This window comes from Gekko japonicus, unplaced genomic scaffold (genome assembly GCF_001447785.1).
Source record: "Gekko japonicus isolate JY-2015 unplaced genomic scaffold, Gekko_japonicus_V1.1 scaffold1166, whole genome shotgun sequence".
Taxonomy (NCBI): Eukaryota; Metazoa; Chordata; class Lepidosauria; order Squamata; family Gekkonidae; genus Gekko; species Gekko japonicus.
Window position 1 is genome coordinate 536,815 of NW_015161988.1, and position 18,891 is coordinate 555,705.

The 18,891-nt window shown below is 50.4% G+C and overlaps 1 protein-coding gene across 1 annotated transcript in view; it reads left to right on the plus strand.

Moving 5' to 3' along the window:
* RNF207 (ring finger protein 207) overlaps positions 1 to 12,452 on the plus strand; it is a 51,715-nt gene extending 39,263 nt beyond the window's left edge. Inside the window, exons 12-17 of the mRNA XM_015429817.1 lie at positions 4,269 to 4,461; positions 6,885 to 7,070; positions 8,367 to 8,418; positions 10,659 to 10,776; positions 11,017 to 11,109; positions 11,631 to 12,452. Of these exons, the coding sequence (XP_015285303.1) occupies positions 4,269 to 4,461; positions 6,885 to 7,070; positions 8,367 to 8,418; positions 10,659 to 10,776; positions 11,017 to 11,109; positions 11,631 to 11,853 (865 nt within the window). The 3' untranslated portion in view covers positions 11,854 to 12,452. The remainder of the gene's footprint in view (positions 1 to 4,268; positions 4,462 to 6,884; positions 7,071 to 8,366; positions 8,419 to 10,658; positions 10,777 to 11,016; positions 11,110 to 11,630) is intronic.
* Positions 12,453 to 18,891: the final 6,439 nt, after the last annotated feature.

Below are 18,891 nucleotides of genomic sequence, written 5' to 3' on the forward strand. Positions count from 1 at the left end.
CGGGCCCATCATGGGGCTCGGCAGTGGAGCTGCAAGGCTGGCAGTGGCGGCCGGGACCGTTGGGGGCGGGGTGTGTGGCCTTATGACACACTTCCGGTGATGTCAGGGGGTGTGGCATATGCTAATGAGTTATGCTAATGAGTTCTCCTAGCTCTTTTTCTACGAAACGACCCCTGGCCATTCTATTACACAAAGAGAAATCCCATCATGGGTCCCCAGGGCTGTGTGTTGCTTGGTGGTGTACAGTCGTCATCCTCCTCCTCCTCCCCCCCGCATGACTTACCCTTGAGCTGGGCCAATCGCAACCTCGGGTGCCCTTGGGACACCAGAGGGCAAAGCAGCCGTCCTGATTAGCTACAAGTGCCAGTTCCTGGAATGGAAGGTTGTCCGGGTTGGGCACTGCTGCCTTCGAGCTTTCCCAGTACAGCTGGCGCTGGATCAAAGATAGGAAAGGAAGAAAAGAAACACCCTTCCCGAGTCTCTGAGGCTCCAACGCCCTTGCAAATGTAATGGAAACTCCACCTGAAAGCGACACTGTCAGTGGGCCGATTCGCCCATTATCGATCTTAGGTATACACGCCAGAGTTTAAACATACACCTTAAAAATGTAATGTGTGAATGAGCGCTGAGTGTGTCATACAGACATGCTCATCAGAGAGCCAAACGGACTGCAGATCCCTGACAAGTGTACGGCTGGGCTGTTTCCACATGGATGTTTTGCTCCACCTTGGCTTCCTTACAGCAGCACTTTTGATGGGAACATCCACATGGTGTCGCTTCTACTTGTCCTGCTTCAGTGTTTTTCCTTTGCTGCAGCTAGTATGATCTTTTGGGGAAGACTGCAGTTACATGGATGTCACGTGGATAGGAAGGCATGCATTTTTGCAGGTCCTGTCTACATTACTACCATTTTCCTTACCTTAATCACTGTGGGTACCATTCCCCACATCCAGGGCGTTGTTTCATACTTAAGGGGGAGGGTAATTGACAGGTCACAATATCATTATAATGCTCTATTGCATCACTGCACTGTTGCACAGCTTTCATTTAAAAAAAAAACCCTCTAGCCCTTTGCCTTTTAGAGTTATAAGGGGAAAGGTGTAGGCTGCATCTGGAAAAATACAAATCATATAACTATCTCATGCCTCATTCCAGAGCTAAGTTGGACTTATTTTTATTTATTAAACACCTAGAAGGTGCAAGGTGTTGTACGGAAATTAAATGAGGGTGGTACCTTTCAATGTAGAAAATAATGCACTAGAAATAAGGATAGAAGCTCGGCTACCTAAGATACAAGATGCAGCACAGCGGGCTGATGCTCCCAAACAACTGCTAAGTCCTCTGGGGCTGGAGGAAAAGCTCCTGTGGGCCAGATGTGCTTCCTGGGCCATTGTTTGCCCTCCTCAGCCGTAGGCGCTCCTCTAGTTCCAGCTCCTGCCAACCTAGCAGTTCGAAAGCAAGAAATTGCAAGTAGATAAATAGGTACCGCTTCAGTGGGAAGGTAACAGCGTTCCGTGCGCCTGGGTGTTTAGTCATGCCGGCCACATGACCACGGAAACGTCTTTGGACAGTGCTGGCTCTTCGGCTTTGAAACAGAGATGAGCACCGCAACCCTAGAGTCGGACTCAACTGGCTTTCGAGCAAGGGAACCTTTACCTTTTACCTTTCAATGTAGAAAATAATGCACTAGAAATAAGGATAGAAGCTCGGCTACCTAAGATACAAGATGCAGCACAGCGGGCTGATGCTCCCAAACAACTGCTAAGTCCTCTGGGGCTGGAGGAAAAGCTCCTGTGGGCCAGATGTGCTTCCTGGGCCATTGTTTGCCCTCCTCAGCCGTAGGCGCTCCCCAGCACGTCTGCCCTTGGGCTTCTGCTCCAGCAACTCTGTTTGCCCCGGCCGGCAAGCCTCTCTGTCTTCATGCCCCCAGTTTACCTGCAGAGTGGTTCTCAACCACCATTCCCCCTGAGTGAGCAGTCTGTGCATCCCTATTTTTATCAGAATTTCACAGAACTGTCCAGGGCACTGTTCCCTGGCACTGGATATATTTAGGAGCATTGAGATCACGGGTGGGGCCCCCCCCTCGCTCCGCCACAGCTGCTGCCCTCGTAGGCAAAAGGCTGCCTGCTCCCAAACCAGAGGGAAGAACCAGCGATGGGCTCCGCAGCAGTGGGCATCCAGGAGCCCTTTCCTCTCTCCAGAGAGAAACGGAGGTAGCAAGCACTCCGGGGCTGCAGGAGACCAGCTAGAAGGGAGGAGCCCTGGGGGAGCTGTAGTCTGCAGGCCTGGAGGAAACGTCTGAGCAGTGAGTGGGGAATCGAAGCAGGAGGCGTGATTGGAGAGCCGGTCAGGCGGGTTGGGTTGCGCCCGCACCCATTATCTGGTGGCATTCTGAAGTCCTTGCCTGCCTCATTTCCATCAGCAGGAGTTCCGCCAGCCTCCGTTTCACTGATCCTCTCCACAACTCTAGCTCCTGCGCTAGAAGCTGTCGGGGTCTAGCGCAGGGGTTCCTCACCCCTATCCCCCAGTTATCTGACGCCACTGACTTTTATTCCAGAAGGGGCAAAAAGACAAAATTCTTGCAACTTTTGCTCTGTGAAAGCGGCAGGAAACAGTCTCCATCAATGTTCCCTCTAAGCTGTGGAGTCCTGGGAGCAAAAATTCTACTTTGTGCTTAGCTGTAAGGATGTAGGCATATAAGCTCTTGGTTATTTTATATACTGTGTACCTTTTTCCATGTTAGGTTTATAGTAAACTTTTATATTTTAATACACACCATGAACTCAGTCTCTTAATACTCTGCTGACTAACTTAAAAAGAATCCCAACAAAAGGGCTCTGGGCGATTTACAACAGGTTAAAAACATCATCATAACATCATTTTTGAATATCTTACTGCTTGTCAACCCCGACTATATGCACTACCTCAGAAATATAGAGACTTTGTGTTTTATTAACATGTTAGGTTTATAGTAAACTTTTATATTTTAATACACACCATGGACTCAGTCTCTTAATACTCTGCTGACTAACTTAAAAAGAATCCCAACAAAAGGGCTGTGGGCGATTTACAACAGGTTAAAAACATCATCATAACGTCATTCAAAACAACATTAAGACCTTAAAATCATCAGTCGGCCAATCCCAATTTAATAGTGTCCAGTTGACATCCGTAATTATTCTAAAACCCACTCTGGACTCTTCTTCCATCTTGCAGGCAGGTTAAGGGGGAGGCTGAAGCGGGTCAGATGGAAGGAAAGAGGGGAGTGCCAGCTATCGTGGGAAACGGTTGCCGCCCTCAACCAAAACAGCCTGGCGGAACATCTCTGCTAGGATCTGGGAGACCCAAGTTCAACTCCCCACCCAGCCATGAAGTTTACTAGGTGACCTTGGGCTCACTCTCAGCCTCACCTACCTCACAGGGCTGTTGTGAGGATGAAAGGAGGAACGGAGACACCTCGCATGCTGCTTTGAGCTTCTTGGATTTGAGGGGGGGGGGATCAGATAGAAGGACAGAATTGGAAAACTCTTCTCACTGTGGACATCCCAGAGCTTCTTAGTGGAAGGGTGTGTAAAGGTAAAGGTAAAGGTTCCCTTGCTCGAAAGCCAGTCGAATCCCACTCTAGGGTTGCGGTGCTCATCTCCGTTTCAAAGCCAAAGAGCCAGCGCTGTCTGAAGACGTTTCCGTGGTCATGTGGCCGGCATGACTAAACACCAAGGCGCACGGAACGCTGTTACCTTCCCACCGAAGTGGTACCTATTTATCTACTTGCAATTTCTTGCTTTCGAACTGCTAGGTTGGCAGGAGCTGGAACTAGAGACGGGAGCTCACCCCGTCATTTGGCAACTCAGGTCTCGAACTGCTGAACTACTGACCTTCCACAGCCTGCAGTTCAGCGTCTTAACCACTTGAGCCACCGCAGCTCCAATGGAAGGGTGTGATCCAGCTGTAAATATTTATAAATCATTCCAGAAAGGCAAAGACCCACCTACCCATTCCCCCCCCCAGAAAGCACATTATTTTCTCTGTGTCTCTGACCACATACAAAGTGTCTTATACACACCTTCAGTGGACCACACCCGGGATGGCGGGGGTGGCATTTCCCAATCAGGGGATGTAGCTTTCAAGCACCTTTGAAAACCCCCCCCCACCTTTTCTCCAGAAAAGAATGGCATTTGAATCAGAGTCCCTTGCGGTGACACCCAGACCTGCCTCCTGGGTGCAGTGTGCTAATGTTTTTATGACTCCCCTCTGTCACCTTGCTTCAGGATCTCCGGAGGCCCCTGTTCCAAGACCCTGATGGTGTCCAGCTGCCCCTCGGCTTGCGAAAAGATGTCTCTGACAGGCTCCGTTGTCCGGAAGCCGACGATGCACCGTTACATCAGCACCAAGGTCTTGCTGGCTGAGGGTGGAGAGACATCATTCACGGAACATTGCCGCAACTATGAGAATATGTACCGGGTAAGGAGGGGGAAGCAGCCTGCGTAGCCCTGACTAACCCGATCTTGTCTGAGCTGGGAAGCTAAGCAGGGTTGCTCCTGCTTGGCCAAGTGTTACCACTTGGACGGGAGACCACCGAGGAAGACTAGGGTTGCTGTGCAGAGGAAGGCAATGGCAAACCACCTGGGCTCATCTCATGCCTTGAGAACCCCAAGGTCCTAGGGTCACCGACTGGATGTCACACAGTTATAAGAAGGGGGAACCTGTTGGGAGTTTTGACAAATGTTTATATATACCCAGAAACTCTCGTTGGTCTCTAAGGTGCTAGTGGATTCAAGTCTAACTGCTCCTTGTGGGTGTTTTTTGCCTTGCAAACAGGACCAGAAAAACTACTGGGTGTTTGTTGTGGGTGTTGAATACAAAATAAGAGGATGTCATAAGCTCCAGCAGCAAATGATTCAACATACCTCTCAGACTCTGGGCCCCAACATGCATTCATGTGCTAGACTTAAACCCTGCCTTTCGATTGCCATGTCCAAGGTAGCAAAGGAAAGGACTATTGCATAAAACACCTGCAAAATTCAATTACCAAATAAGTCAAACTTATTCACTGTATTTATCTAATTTAATAGACTTTTAACCCTTATTAACTGCCTTGATTTAGAGTCTCAAGTGGCCGGTTCGTGGTTTCCGAAGCAGTGTTGACAAACTGAAGAGCTGCCGCAAACTTCCATGAATATTGATGCAGGTCATGGCGAGGCAGTTCGTGAACAGCAGAAAACAGGGGCTTAAACTATTTAAACTCCTGCTTTCTGAACTTCACGAGAAGCAGCTCCTCAGCTGTTTGGGTTAAATGGCTCTGAGCCATTTCAGCCCCAACTTTCTGCTCACTGCAGCTTTTGATGGTGAGCAAAAAGGAGGGAGTGAAATGGCTGGGAGGCATTTCACCCCCTGCTTTCTGCTGGCTGCAGCTTTTTGCAGTGAGCGGAAAGCAGGGGGTAAAATGCCTCCCAGCCATTTCACCCCCTCCTTTTTTGTTCACCGCCAAAAACCATGATGAGCATAAAGCGGGCTGAAATGGCTCAGAGCCATTTAAACCCCCTGCTTTCTGCTCCCCGCGAAAAGTGGTGAGGAGCAGAAAGCAGGGGTTTAAACCTTAAATGTCTCATAAATTGTTTTGGTTTGTGAACCAGCCTATCTGTTCATGGTTCGGTTCGCGGTTCATGCCCATCCTTAGTCAGGATCACAGAGCCCTATCTGCCAGGTTGCAAGCCCTGATAGAACTGCCACTTCAGGGAGGGGCTGCTATTTGAAAGAACCTGCTGCTGCTAGAGCATGTGCGGAGAGCGCAAAGGTGCCATGCACCCTTTGCACACATACCGAGAGGAACAACAGGACAGTGAGGCAAAGGGAAGAGACGATTCCTATTTTAACACATGCAGGTTCAGAGAGACTGGTTCCTCCTGCCACATGACTGGAATATTACACAAATTCCTGCCACATGTTTGCAGCTCAGTGGGTCCTGGCTGCTGCTTAAGGTTAAAGGTGGGCCATGGGGTCTGGAAAGGCTGAAGACCCCAATCTCTCTCAGCTGTGAACCAGCCTACCTTTCAGGACTGTTATCAGGACTGTTGATTAAGGCACAGACCATGTCTTGAAGACAGGTGTTCTGTAAACACGAATACTACCACTAAGTAATTATCTTTTGCCAAAACAAGATGTCTCTCATCACCACCAAGAAAGCTTCCTAGACTCCCCGGGACCTCCCCCTTCCCTCTGCTAGGGGAGGAACTGGGAAAGAGCCTGCTAGCTGGCTAGCCACAGCTGCATAAGATCTGGCTGAGTTGATCTCTCTTCTGCTGTCTTCTGGGCATGCTCAAAGGCGTGAACCAAAGGACATAAGAACATAAGAGACGCCAATGTTGGATCAGGCCAAAGGCCCATCCAGTCCAACACTCTGTATCACACAGTGGCCAGAAATACCAGTGCCATCAGGAGGTCCACCAGTGGGTCCAGGACATTAGAAGCCCTCCCAAAAGGCCCTTGGCGTTCCACTTTTAGCCTAAGGGGTCACAGTCAAGAGTTGGTTAAAAGATCCTACAGCAAAAGAGAGAAAAGAAGAAGAGAGGAAGATCTGCTCTTCAGTCTTCTGGCGTTGCGTCCTTTGTGGAGAAGAAGGTGGGATATAAATAATTATTAGCCACAAGGTATAGATAGGAACTCTCAGGCTGGGGCGAGGGATGCTCTGTTTTCTTGGTGCTTGGCGGGGTCAACAGTGGGAGGGCTTCTAGTGTCCTGGCCCCACTGCTGGACCTCCTGATGGCACCTGGTATTCTTGGCCACTGTGTGACACAGAGTGTTGGACTGGATGGGCCATTGGCCTGATCCAACATTGGCTTCTCTTATGTTCTTCAAACTTGCTTCCTTACCGTGTTTCGTCTCAGGTCCTCCAAACAGAGATTCAGAACCTGAAGGATCAAGTGCAGGAGCTCCACCGCGACCTCACCAAGCACCACTCCCTCATCAAGACAGAGATCATGAGCGAGATCTTACAGAAGTCCCTGCAGATGGACGTGCAGATCGCTTCCGAGTACTCGTCCGTGGAGATGATGAGGAGCATGTTCGAAGAGGTGCGCCCAGGAATTCATTTCAAGGGGAGCTCAGCCCAATGGCTTGGTTTTTCTTAATACCAGGGCAGAGCCAAGTGTGTGCATGTAGCCACAGAAGCTTCAGGGGAGAAGCCATGGCTCAGAGGCAGAGCATCCGCTTGGCATGCAGATGGTCTCAGCTCGGTCCCCGGCGTCTCCAGGTAAAACGATTGGGTAGGAGGTAGTGTGACCTCACCCGGAGATCCTGGAGAGCAGCTGCCAGTCAGAGCCGACAACACTGACCCTGATGGACCAATAGCTTGACTCAGTGTATGGGAGCTTTGTGTGCGTATCCACCGGAAGAAGGGCAGAACATAGGTACAATAGCCAGCTTCCTAAAGGCCAGGCGAGACATCATGGTAGAAACTAGTAAGTGAATCTACTGCAGAATTTGTCAAGTGGAAAGAGTACATGTGGGGACCGCCCTCCACAATCTAATTTCTAAAAGCAAACAGTGCCACAGACATATCAAGGATCAGTCTGCCCTTATGCAGATTAAACAAAGCTGTGTACTTTATATTGGTGGTTTTACCATGCTGCATAATGCATTATAATTATGGGGGGTGGACAGGGGTAATTTCCTGTAGGAGCGCACAGGAGCGGAGCTCCGGCAGTAAAGAGCCCAGGGGGCGGGCACATGCAACAAGCCCCACCCCCTGCTCCCAGCAGCCCTCAGTCAGAGCAAGAAGCAGCCAAGTAAGTTGCAGACCCCCCCCCTGCCCCCTGGTCCAAAACAGCCCAGTGGCACCTTCAAGACCAAGTTTTATTCAGGTACAAGCTCTCCCTCCTCTGCGAGGACAGATCTGCACGTTCTCCTCCCCTCCCCAATAGCTAGCAATCCAAAAGAGTCCAGTGGAGCCTGAGTGGTGGGTGTTGCCTACTGACACACGTCCGGTGATATCAGGGGGTGTGGCATATGCAAATGCAAATAAGTCATGCTAATGAGTTGTGCGCATGAGCTCCTGCAACTCTTTTTTTACGAAATGGCCCCTGGCCGAGTGGAACTGAGGGGTGGAGCACTGTTGCCTTCCATCTCATCTTCACCCTGCTCCCTAGAAATCTTACTTGGCAATTATCTTGGCCTCAGAGATCTAGCAGGCATTGCCCGCATTGTTTCTAGAATTCCTTGGGCACCTTAAAGGCGAGGAACTTGGCATTTTAGTTCCCCCATATGAAAGAAGATTCTCAGGAGGTCACATATTATAGCTTTTCTGCACACCTGTAGAACCATAATACATACATACCCTGTGTGTGGATGACTCTAACCTTGTCTTACAGTCATGGGAAGAAACATACCAGCGAGTGGCAAACGAACAAGAGATTTATGAAGGTAAGTGCAACATCTGGGGGTTTTCTTCCCCCGTGGACTCTAATCTTTTATTGGTGCTTCCCCTCTTACTCTGGTGAGCATAGCGCTCCCTGAAGGATCACTCTGACAGTCCCAGGCATTTTGTGCTTAAGGCAGCTGCAGTCTCTGCAAATACAAAACAGCAAACTGGAGTTCACTTCCCTGCTAGGAGAGCAGCTGGGCAAAACGACCTCCTTCCAAAAACCAAGACCAGACAGTAGAGCACAGACAATCCCCTGACCCTAGTGCTACCTTACTTCATTCATCAGGAAACAAAGCAGGAACCTCTGGTGCCAAAGAAGGACAGGATGGATAATTCACCAGAGTTCACACAGCACTGAACGAGGCACCTACAATGGATATTTTAGCCCGATCAAAAGGCCGCAATACGTGCTGCCAATCATTTCACCGGAGCCATTTCCCTGACTCCAACAGTAGCCCGGCGACCTGTCGATGACAGGCCTGAGGTGCTTTTGCAAGGATGCAAGGAAAGGAACAAATGCAAGGAAAGGAGCAAAGAGGCTTGCGGCGTCTTAAAGACTCGACACACGGAGCTTTCAGATCTTCTGCTCCACGTGAAATCTTCAATGCTCCTCTGGTGTTGCTCAAACAATAACGCCTGGCTTTCTTTCATGTGCCACAATCCCCTTTGCTATTTTTTTTTCTCCAGTGGACTAACGCCGTGACTCTTGTAAAACAAAAATCATATTGGAGGGGAGCATTCGACAGTATGGGCCCTCTCTCCGCCCACTGTGAAATCGAAGGGGCACAATCCAGAATTCTACCTCATGGCAGGCAAAGTATAGCTTGGATAAATACACCCAGAGGTCATTTCAGGGGGGAACACGGGGGATCGCAGTTCCCACAGGTGAGGTACGGGGGGCGGGGCACATGACGAAGCCCCGCCCCCTGCTTCCGGCCCTCATTCAGCCAGGAGGAGGCAGGAGAAGAGGGAGGGTAAGTTGCTTCCTCCCTGCCTCTCCCCACCCCTGCCTGCCTGGGGCCAGGGAGGGCCTTTGCGGGGCTTCCTTGCACTCCCGCCGGCCTTGCAGGTCCACCGCTGGGCCCCTCATGGGGCTTGGCAGTGGAGCTGCAAGGCTGCCGCTGGCGGCCGGGACCGCTGGAGGCAGGGTGTGTGGCCTTATGACACACTCCCCGTGATGTCAGGGTGTGTGGCCTTATGACACACTTCCGGTGATGTCAGGGGTGTGGCATATGCTAATGAGGTATGCTAATGAGTTCCCCTAGCTCTTTTTCTACGAAACCACCCCTGAATACACCCATGGGACGGGGACAACAAGACTTACTTTCTGGTTGCTTATTTAACAGCCCTGCCTAGCCTGATCTCCTCGCAGCTTGGAAGCGAAGGGTCGGCCGTCAGTACTTGGATGGGAGGCCACCCAGGAAGTCTGGGGGTTGCTATGCAGAGGAAGGCGATGGCAAGGCACTTCTGAGCTTGTAATATTTGGTAGTGCCATGGAGTGGGGGGAAACTGTGGTCAAGATGTGAGTGATTGTGAGGGCACAAATTGCGGTGGAGGTGTGTGTGTGTGAATGAGCCAGCATGGCATCGTGATTAAAATGTCAGATCTGGGAAACCCAGGTTTGAATCCATACTCTGCCGTGGAAGCTTGCTGGGTGACTTTGGGCCAGTCCCACACTCTCAGCATAACCAACCTCACAGGGTTGTCGTGAGGATAAAATAGAGAAGAGGGGAAGGATGTAAGCCGCTTTGGGTCCCTCTTGGGGGGGAAGCTGGGGTACAGATGAAGTAAATAAATAAAGAGTGATTGGGTCAAAGGCAATGCTCCCTTTAAGCTGTGGAGTCTTGTGAGCAAAAATTCCTCTTTCTGAGCTACTGGCATGTAAGTTGTGGGTGAGCAATTTGGCTACCGGCCTACCGCATACATCGGTTTGCTCTGGAGCCCTCCTTCCTGAGCTAAAGAAAAAATGTGTGATCCGGAGGCTAAAAAACTGTGAGCTAGCTCACACTAACTCAGCTTAGAGGGAACGCTGGGTTATTCAGTGAGCTTCCGTGGCAGAGTAGAAATTCCATCATTGGGACTCCCGGCTCCCAGCCTGACACTCTGACCATTATCCCAGGCTGGCTTATATCCAGGTCAGCAGCACACCCCAATTGCAAAGCTCTTGGCCCGACTGATAACACCCTGCTCTCTCCTCCCTCGTCTGGCCCGACTGATAACACCCTGCTCCCATGTCTAGCCCAACTGCATGACCTCCTGCAGCTGAAACACGAGAACAGCTACCTGACCACCATCACCAAGCAGATCGCCCCCTACGTCCGCTCCATCGCCAAGGTGAAGGAACGGCTGGAGCCCAGGTAGGCAAGCAAGAAACCAACCTCCCATGCTCTGGCATCGACTTCGGGGTGGGGGGAGGAGAGGAGGGGACCCCGGTTATTCGCCCAAAAGACAGATTGAACCGTTTGCCATACGACTCGACACTTTCCATTCCAGGCCTATTAGGCATGGAAGCGGGGAAGGAAGCCGCTTCCTCTGTCTCAGTTGCCCACCTGCCAAAGCCTCCTGCTTTACTTACCTACCTGTCCCTGGATGTTCAGGTTGCAGGAAGCAAAGGAGAAGGACAGCCAGGCTTGGAACCTGCCGAACATATATGATGACAGCATGACGGGGACCGGTGATGTCCTGCACAGGTATTGTATCAGCTTTCGGTAGGAAAGAGCTTGTTTGAACCCCAGGGTGTTTCCCCTGGGTGTAAAGGCAGCAGAGCGAAACTCTCCTCCAAAAGATACCTGCCCATGTGCAGGAGGGGGGCGGGTCCACTTGCAGGTCTGCTGGCATGTCACAGCTGCACACACAGAAAGCCGGCATGCTTGGGAGACCCCGTTAGAAATCCCAAGGTTCCCCCTTCCCCACAACTGTCCCCACAAGCTGAAAAGAATGGGGTGCTGTGATGTGCTGATTTACCCCCTTGCAACTTCTTCTGTCGAGCAAGGAGACTTCCTTTGACCGAGGGGTCCCCCTTCTCCTTCCTGGGAAGACAGGGGGAAAGCGAGGAGCCAGCGTGCCACTGTGGGGCCATTTCTGCTCCTTCAGTGCATCATGTTTAAACCCATATGCGGCCTGTCCAGACAACAGCACCACGTGCTTCCTCTGCAGTCCCGCTGTCCGTCACTGTGAGACGATGCTCTTTCCCCTCTTCTTTCTTTCCAAGGACCGACCTGAGCAACGAAGCCGCTGAAGGCCGAGAGAGGCCCTCGGAATCCAGGACAGAAAGCCACGCTCTCAACCTGCCCGCCGAAGATCCGCTGCTGAAGAGCAAAGACTGTTGCAAGAGCCAGCCAAAAGGCCGAGGAGGCAGTCCCCCCATGGGCGGCGGCGGCAGCAGGTCAGGCGGCGAAACAGCTCCAGCGTCGGACACACACAGCATTCATTAACCCTGCAGAGGACTGGCAGCAGGGCTGGGCGCTAAACAGCAGCGGCAATTGAAATAATTAGGCACGAAGGTTAGCCCAGATCCTGCAACCCATCTAAATTGTGGACGTTGGCAAGATTTCTTTTGTAGAAGCTTTTCCTACTGGACACAGAGAGGTGTAAACAGCCAGGCGTGGCCCTACTAGGAATCGCTGGAAATCTTATTCAGAAATTCTTCTGGCTTCTGAGTGTTGCCCATACACTTGCAAGCTCAGTATGGGCTAGAAACTTTCTTTAAAGGTTGGGGGGGGGGGGATGAAAGCTGGGGTGTGCGCTTTTTTTTTGTCCAATAGACCTCGTGTATCTTGCCCTCGCACCAGTGCGAACTAACCCCTGCTTCCAGTGAGCTACAGAGCTACCTCTGGCTCGTTAGCATCTGCACAGGGAGCCCTGCTGTCCATGTAGTTGGTCAATATGAGTAGCTCCTCTGCCTGCTTTCTCCTGGGCATTAAAAGCAAGAGAGATCACGGGTTGGAATGGTAAACAGGAAAATACAACCGTGATGTTATAACTGTATCTTTGTATTGCCAAAGCTTAGTGCAACTCCCATCACCTTTTCACAGTCAACAGAGGTTTCTATTTATAAACATTTTGCAAACTTCTAAGGATGAATACATGCCAACAGATACATTAATGCAAACAGTCCTATTTTGTGGCCCGTTTTGTTTTTCTCTTCCGTGTTGCAGTTTTACATTACGATGCTATGTACAAATAGAAGGCGGGAGAGAAAAAGAAAAGAAAAACAAACCACAAAATAGGACTGTTTGCATTAATGTATCTATTGGCATGTATTCATCCTTAGAAATTTGGTGGAATGTTTGTAAGGAGAAACTTCTGTTGATTGTGAAAAGGTGAAGGAGTTGAAGAAGAGATTGGATTTATACCCCGCTCTTCACTCAGAGTCTCAGAGCGGCTTACAAACTCCTTTCCCATCCCCTCCCCACAACAGATACCCCACGAGGTAGATGCGGCTGAGAGAGCTCTTTCCAGAACTGTCCTTGAGAGAACAGCTCTGACAGAACTATGGCTTGCCCAAGGTCATCCAGCAGCTGCAAGCGGAAACATGGGGCATCAAACCCGGTTCTCCCAGATTAGGGTCCATGCACTTAACCACTACACCAAACTGCACTAAGTTGTATTAAGCTTTGATAATACAAAGATATTGTTATTATATCATGGTTTTATTTTCCTGTTTACCACTTCTCCCGGGCATTGGCTACACTTGTATCAGGGAGGGAGGAATTGTTTTTGCCATGCCTTGCAGGGAAGCATGTCACCTGGTGATATAAAATAGCTGCATCCGTAGAAGTCAGTTTCCCAATACACTCTCTATAGAAGCAAACTGTGTAATGGGGCATATCAGTGTGCCATGAGACAGCTGCTAATGTCTGGGGGGGGAGGGATTCAAAGAACAATTTAAAGCTTCCATAAGACAAAAGCACCCATTCACAGAGGAGGGTGCCCGTGCTTCTCTGCATGTTCCAATGCTCTGGCCTGGCTTCCATCCCAACGAATTTTGCCAGTGGCTGGCCATCCTGTGGCAGAAATGACTTAGTGGAGGCTGCCTGTTGCATCTCTGCCAGAGTCTCTGCTGTTGGCTTGCCTCTCTCCAGTCAGGCGGTAGGCTCCTCTAAAGATGGGAAACTCATATCCCTCATGCTCTAGAAGTAAAATTTATCGCTTGTGAAATGGGCCTCCCATATTAATCCAGGGGGGAAAGCACAAGTTTCGGAATCACTTTAGAAGAAAAGCGTGCAATCGGAGCCCAGGATCCTCCTGGCCCAGCGTTTGATCTGAGGAGGAGAGACTGCCTCCTTTTAATCTTGTCTCAGACTGCGGCCGCCAGGAGGCACAAATCAGCACCAGCCCCTTCTTAGCACATTTTGCTCTAGGCGGTTTCTCAGAACAGCAGGAACACACCGATTTTTTCACACCTCTGTGTGCTGAAAGAGGTGCACTTTGTAGCAGCTCTCAAAAAGGGTCTATTTTTAGTGCGTGCAAGAGAAAGAAACACCCAGACTCATACGACGGCCGGAGGAGCCCTGCTGCTTCTGACCATCAACAGTGGCCAGCCAGATGGCCCACGGAAGAGCCACAGACAGGGCTGTGCTGCCAACAGCTCTCTCCTGCCGCCTGCTCCCCAACGTCTGACAAGCAGAGGCATTCCGGAGGTCCCATTCAGCTATCTCCTGTCTAATAGCAAGCAACAGACCTGTCCCTCCCACCCCCTTTTAGATCCATCTAAGCCAGTGGCCATCCACCCATCTTGTGGCAGGGAGTTCCCAAAGTCTACTTGCCATGGTGCAAAGCAGTACTTCCTCTGGTCTGTCTTAAGGGAAACTTCCTCGGGTGGCCCCAAGTTCTAGTATTAAGGGAGGGAAAGAGAAGCTTCTCTTGCCATTTGACCCACCCCACACATTACCCAAACTTCAGAGAAGCCCAGAACTGTGTTTTACAGTGTTTCATAAACAACTGCAGAACCATGACTCGCGCAGAGATGCAGCAAGTATTCTCTGTCAGCTTTTGGAATCACTGGTGTAATCCGTAGAAAGTTACATGAATGAGATTGTGACCGACAGAAGAGGCGTTACAAGCTGTTCACCCGCGTGGCATTCCATCTCCTTCTAGGGCCCTTGTCATAATCCAAGTTTCTCTGATCTTCATTCTGTAAACAGTTCTTTTAAAAAACCGGGGGGGGGGAGAGAATCACCCATATATAAGCCTGGTGTCTTTTTTTTATTTGAGAAAAGGGGAAAAAATATCATCAATGTATACAAAAAGAAAATACTTTAAATATTTTTAATTACTCTCAAAAAGGGAGCGAGTAGAGGGAGGAAACGGACTCAGTGTTAGTCTCAGGTGGCTGCTTCAGAGAGCTTTGAGAGTCAAGGTTCGCCTCTTAGCTCAGCACGGAACAAAGCAAACAGACCCAGCCATATGCAAGAAGAGTCACTGCATGTCCCCCAGGAAATAGAAACTGTCTCAGTGATGAATGGGGGGAAGAGAGTGGAAAAAGGGCCAACTTACAAAAAAAGAAAGCAAACCAATTCTGTCCCCACCCAAGACAAACGAAGCACCAAGAAAAGCTGCCCTCTGCACCCTGCATGAAGCGGGCCACCTGAGCAAATCTGCACCCTTTTCTCTCCCCTGGGATTGTTTTGCGATCTGTTAATATTTTGGACAATTTATTCTGCCAGACTTGGGGAGGAGCGCCCGGCCAGGTGAGGCAACAATGCCTCTCCTCCCCGTCACCCACAACTACTGGCAGTTGTTTCCAGCCACCCACCCCATGAGATGTGGCAAGCACTGGCCATCCCAGGAAACAAATGTAGGTGTCTCGAACAAGAGAGTCAAGCCATGTAAGGAGGAAGTGAGGCTTAACAGGCAATTCGGCCTTCGTGAGCCTGATCCTGTATCTAAAACTAGAATCCGATCATATCTAGGGAGTGGCGGAAAGTCGCAGCCAATTTAGGGCGATCTTGGCCTCGGTCACACGGGCCGGATATTGCGAGGGGGAGGCGTGGCTAATTGCCTTGGCGCAGTTTGATCCGCGATTACGCGATCAGACGCGCCGGCGACACACCACGGGTCCTTCCCTTGGTGCTGGCAGGTAAACATTGGTGGCGATCACACGACGATCCTGCAGCGTGGCAAAGAAGCGGCACGGCGCGATCACACCAGCAATGGCTAGGCGCCACTGCCGTGACAAACGGGATCATTTGTGGTTTTTTTCATGCTGAAATGGCACTTTTGCTTTCCTCTTTGTGCGCATGCGCCATTGGGTGCTTGTGCGCATCTTATGGAGACTTGGGAACAAAAAACCCCTGTTTTCGAAGGGACATGGGCGGGCACCAGATGCCACCACCAAAAACGCGATCAGATGGCCGCCCTTGCCCCGCAGTTTCCGGAAACTAGTACCTCGGAGATACTAGTTTTTTACGCCGCATCTTCGGCGGGAAGCTTCGGGTCCGCCACGGGAGCTCTACGCTTCCCAGATGTTATGGTGTGATAGCGCCTGGAAAATCCGCCTATCTTCCGTCTCTGCAGCGTTGCTAATGCTCCGTGTGCCCGCAGCCCTTGTAGGGTTTCCAAGGCAAGAGACACTCAGAGGTCATTTGCCATGGCCTGCCTCTGTGTTGCAACCCTGGACTTCCTTGGTGGTCTCCCATCCAAGTATTAACCCGGGTAGACCCTGCTTAGATACTGATATCTGACGAGGTCAGGCTAGCCTGGGCTATCCCATCCCAGTCAGGGCATCATATCTAGGATGATGCTTTAATACTGTTGGGTTTTTTTATATTTATGCTCACCTGGTTGAATGGCAGTGTATGAAATTTCCTTACACCAACCTCCTTTCCACTCGAAAGACCCATTTAGTTGTGTCTAGCAAGGAACGCTTGGCTAGCTGCGACAATAATGGCCCTTTGAAAGAATTCAGGTGGCTTGAAATCAGGGGAGGTGGTGGGCGGGCTGACCCCCCCTCGACTGCATAGTTACAGTGGGAAATGGCTGCTTTGGAGGGTGCCATCTCGCCCCCCTCCCCCAGCTGCAGAGCTGAGAGGGACCCTAATAAGAAGCTGCCAACCAGAGCAGAAAATACTGGACTGGATGGACAACTCGTCTGACTCTGCGAAAGGCAGCTTCACAAGATCTTGTTTCGGAAGATCAACCACCTGCGCTGGTAGAAGCTTTCCCCCCATGCAAATGCCATTAACTCGAGCTGCATTGCACAGCCGCTGAAATGCGCATTCATTCCACAAACGAGCTCAATCCACATGGCTTTGAATGGCAGGCTCGCTGTTCACAAAACGTTAAACGGAACCTCTCTGAGACACCCAGATTTTCGGAGCTGCTGAGAAATCACTGCCTACAATGGGTGGGATGAGTGTTTTTTGGCAAGAGGGTTTCAGCTGGGTGTCTGCCCGCTTTTGAGGACTCCGAGTTGGATGCACTGTCTTCCTGTTTCCAGCACTGGCAGATGCTGGTGATGGAGAAAAGGGAATCTGGGTTCTAACTCAGGAGTCCTCAAAAACGGGCAGAGACCCAAATCTGGCCCTCTGTCCAACTCTACCACTGTTAACGGCCCTGGAAATGTTTTACTGTTTGGGAGACGGGGCCGCCTCAGCCACTAGCTAATGCTCCAGTCTGATGCTTCCAGGAACATATTCAGTGGCTTGGAGCTGGAGGAAAAGTGCTGCAGGCCATTTGCCCACCTCTGTCCTAGAGGAACCGGGATGCAGGCTGAGTGACTGTCTTCAGCTCACCTCCAATGCTGCTAAAATTAGCCTTGCATTAAGATTAAAAGTAGCCTTGCATTAAGATTAAAGAATTTGGGTCATCGCTACTTCTGTGCCGTCCGGCCTACAGAAGTCAAATGCTGAAGACTCTCTTTGCTGCTTTCACACAGAGAGATTTCCAGTTCACCGCATCACAGCCACAAAAGACAATGGCCCACACTGTCTCCTTTTCCCAAGGCAGACTCCACCCTTACAGCAAATTGCAGTTTGTCCATGGTTTATTGAGGCACCTTGGCTAGAGACATCAGAAAGAGAAAAGGACCCTCCCAAGAAATCGAGCTCTCTTTCCGAAGTCATTTGGTAGCATCCAGATCACACGCACAAGAAACGACTCCGCCAAAGAACCAGGATTTACAAGTAATTGCTTAGAACAAGATGCAGACTGAAGTAGCCCAAACTTAAGTCTGCTGTGTCAAGTAGAGGACAGGATAGTACTGGGTACAAGGGCCTTCGCCCCAGAAGAACGCTTTGCCAGAGCAGTAAAAGTACCCAGGAAGCTACATGGTACAGGAACTGGGGAAGGTACAATTTTTTTTGTTAAAGACAGATACACACACAGACACACACACACACACACACCCTTCCCATTTGACACACAAACAGGCAGACATCGGAATTAATACACACGGCTCCCCATCTCCTCCCTGTCATATGTCCTTGATTCTCCAGCAAATACCAAAGCAGCAGCCCACCTCTGCTGGGCACCCAGAGGGCTGGGTTGCCAGCCTGTGTCAACTTACTGCTCAATGCCAAGAAGTTTAAATTTTGTAAAAGAGGCAGCCTCTAACTGGAGCAGAGGTATAGGCCCTGAGCCTGGGCAAAGGCAGAAATGCCATGCCACCTAGCAAGAACTTTTCCTTAATTCAATGACTGTCTGGTTGCTGAATTTTGCAGAATTCAACATCCAAATAGTCACAGGAATAATGAAAAGTTCTTGCTCTTTTGGCTGCAAAATATGCCCAGAATGTGCATGGGCTGTGCCTGGCGAATGCTCAAAAAACAGAGGTGGTGATGATTAAGATTTCCAAGGGTTGGGGAAGCGGGGAAAGGCATTGGCATCTAGTGACGGCTGCCCCATAACTACATTTTGCAAAGCAGTAAACAGTGCACCAGAGGAGGGAGTATGCATGTGGTACATACAGGCTGCAGAATTCTTCTTTTCTTGGTGCTTCCCCCCCCAAAGTACACACAATCCCATTGGCAAATGGCCTCCTTTTCTTCCCTGGAGGAATTTCAGTTGAGGAAGTGCAGGGAAACGGACTGTGGAATGCAATAAAAGGTAAAGGTTCCCTTGCTCGAAAGCCAGTCGAATCAGACTCTAGGGTTGCGGTGCTCATCTCCATTTCAAAGCCGAAGAGCCAGCGCTGTCCGAAGACAGTTCCGTGGTTATGTGGCCGGCATGACTAAACACCAAGGCGCATGGAACGCTGTTACCTTCCCACTGAAGTGGTACCTATTTATCTACTTGCAGTTTCTTGCTTTCGAACTGCTAGGTTGGCAGGAGCTGGAACTAGAGACGGGAGCTCACTCTGTCATGCGGCACACTCAGGTCTCGAACTGCTGAACTACTGACCTTCCACAGCCTGCAGTTCAGCGTCTTAACCACTTGAGCCACCGGAGCTCCCATAGCCACTGCAGCAGAGTAAAAAGCAGTGGGAGGAAACAGATCATCTCTGGGACCCACAAAACCCAACATGCCCATTT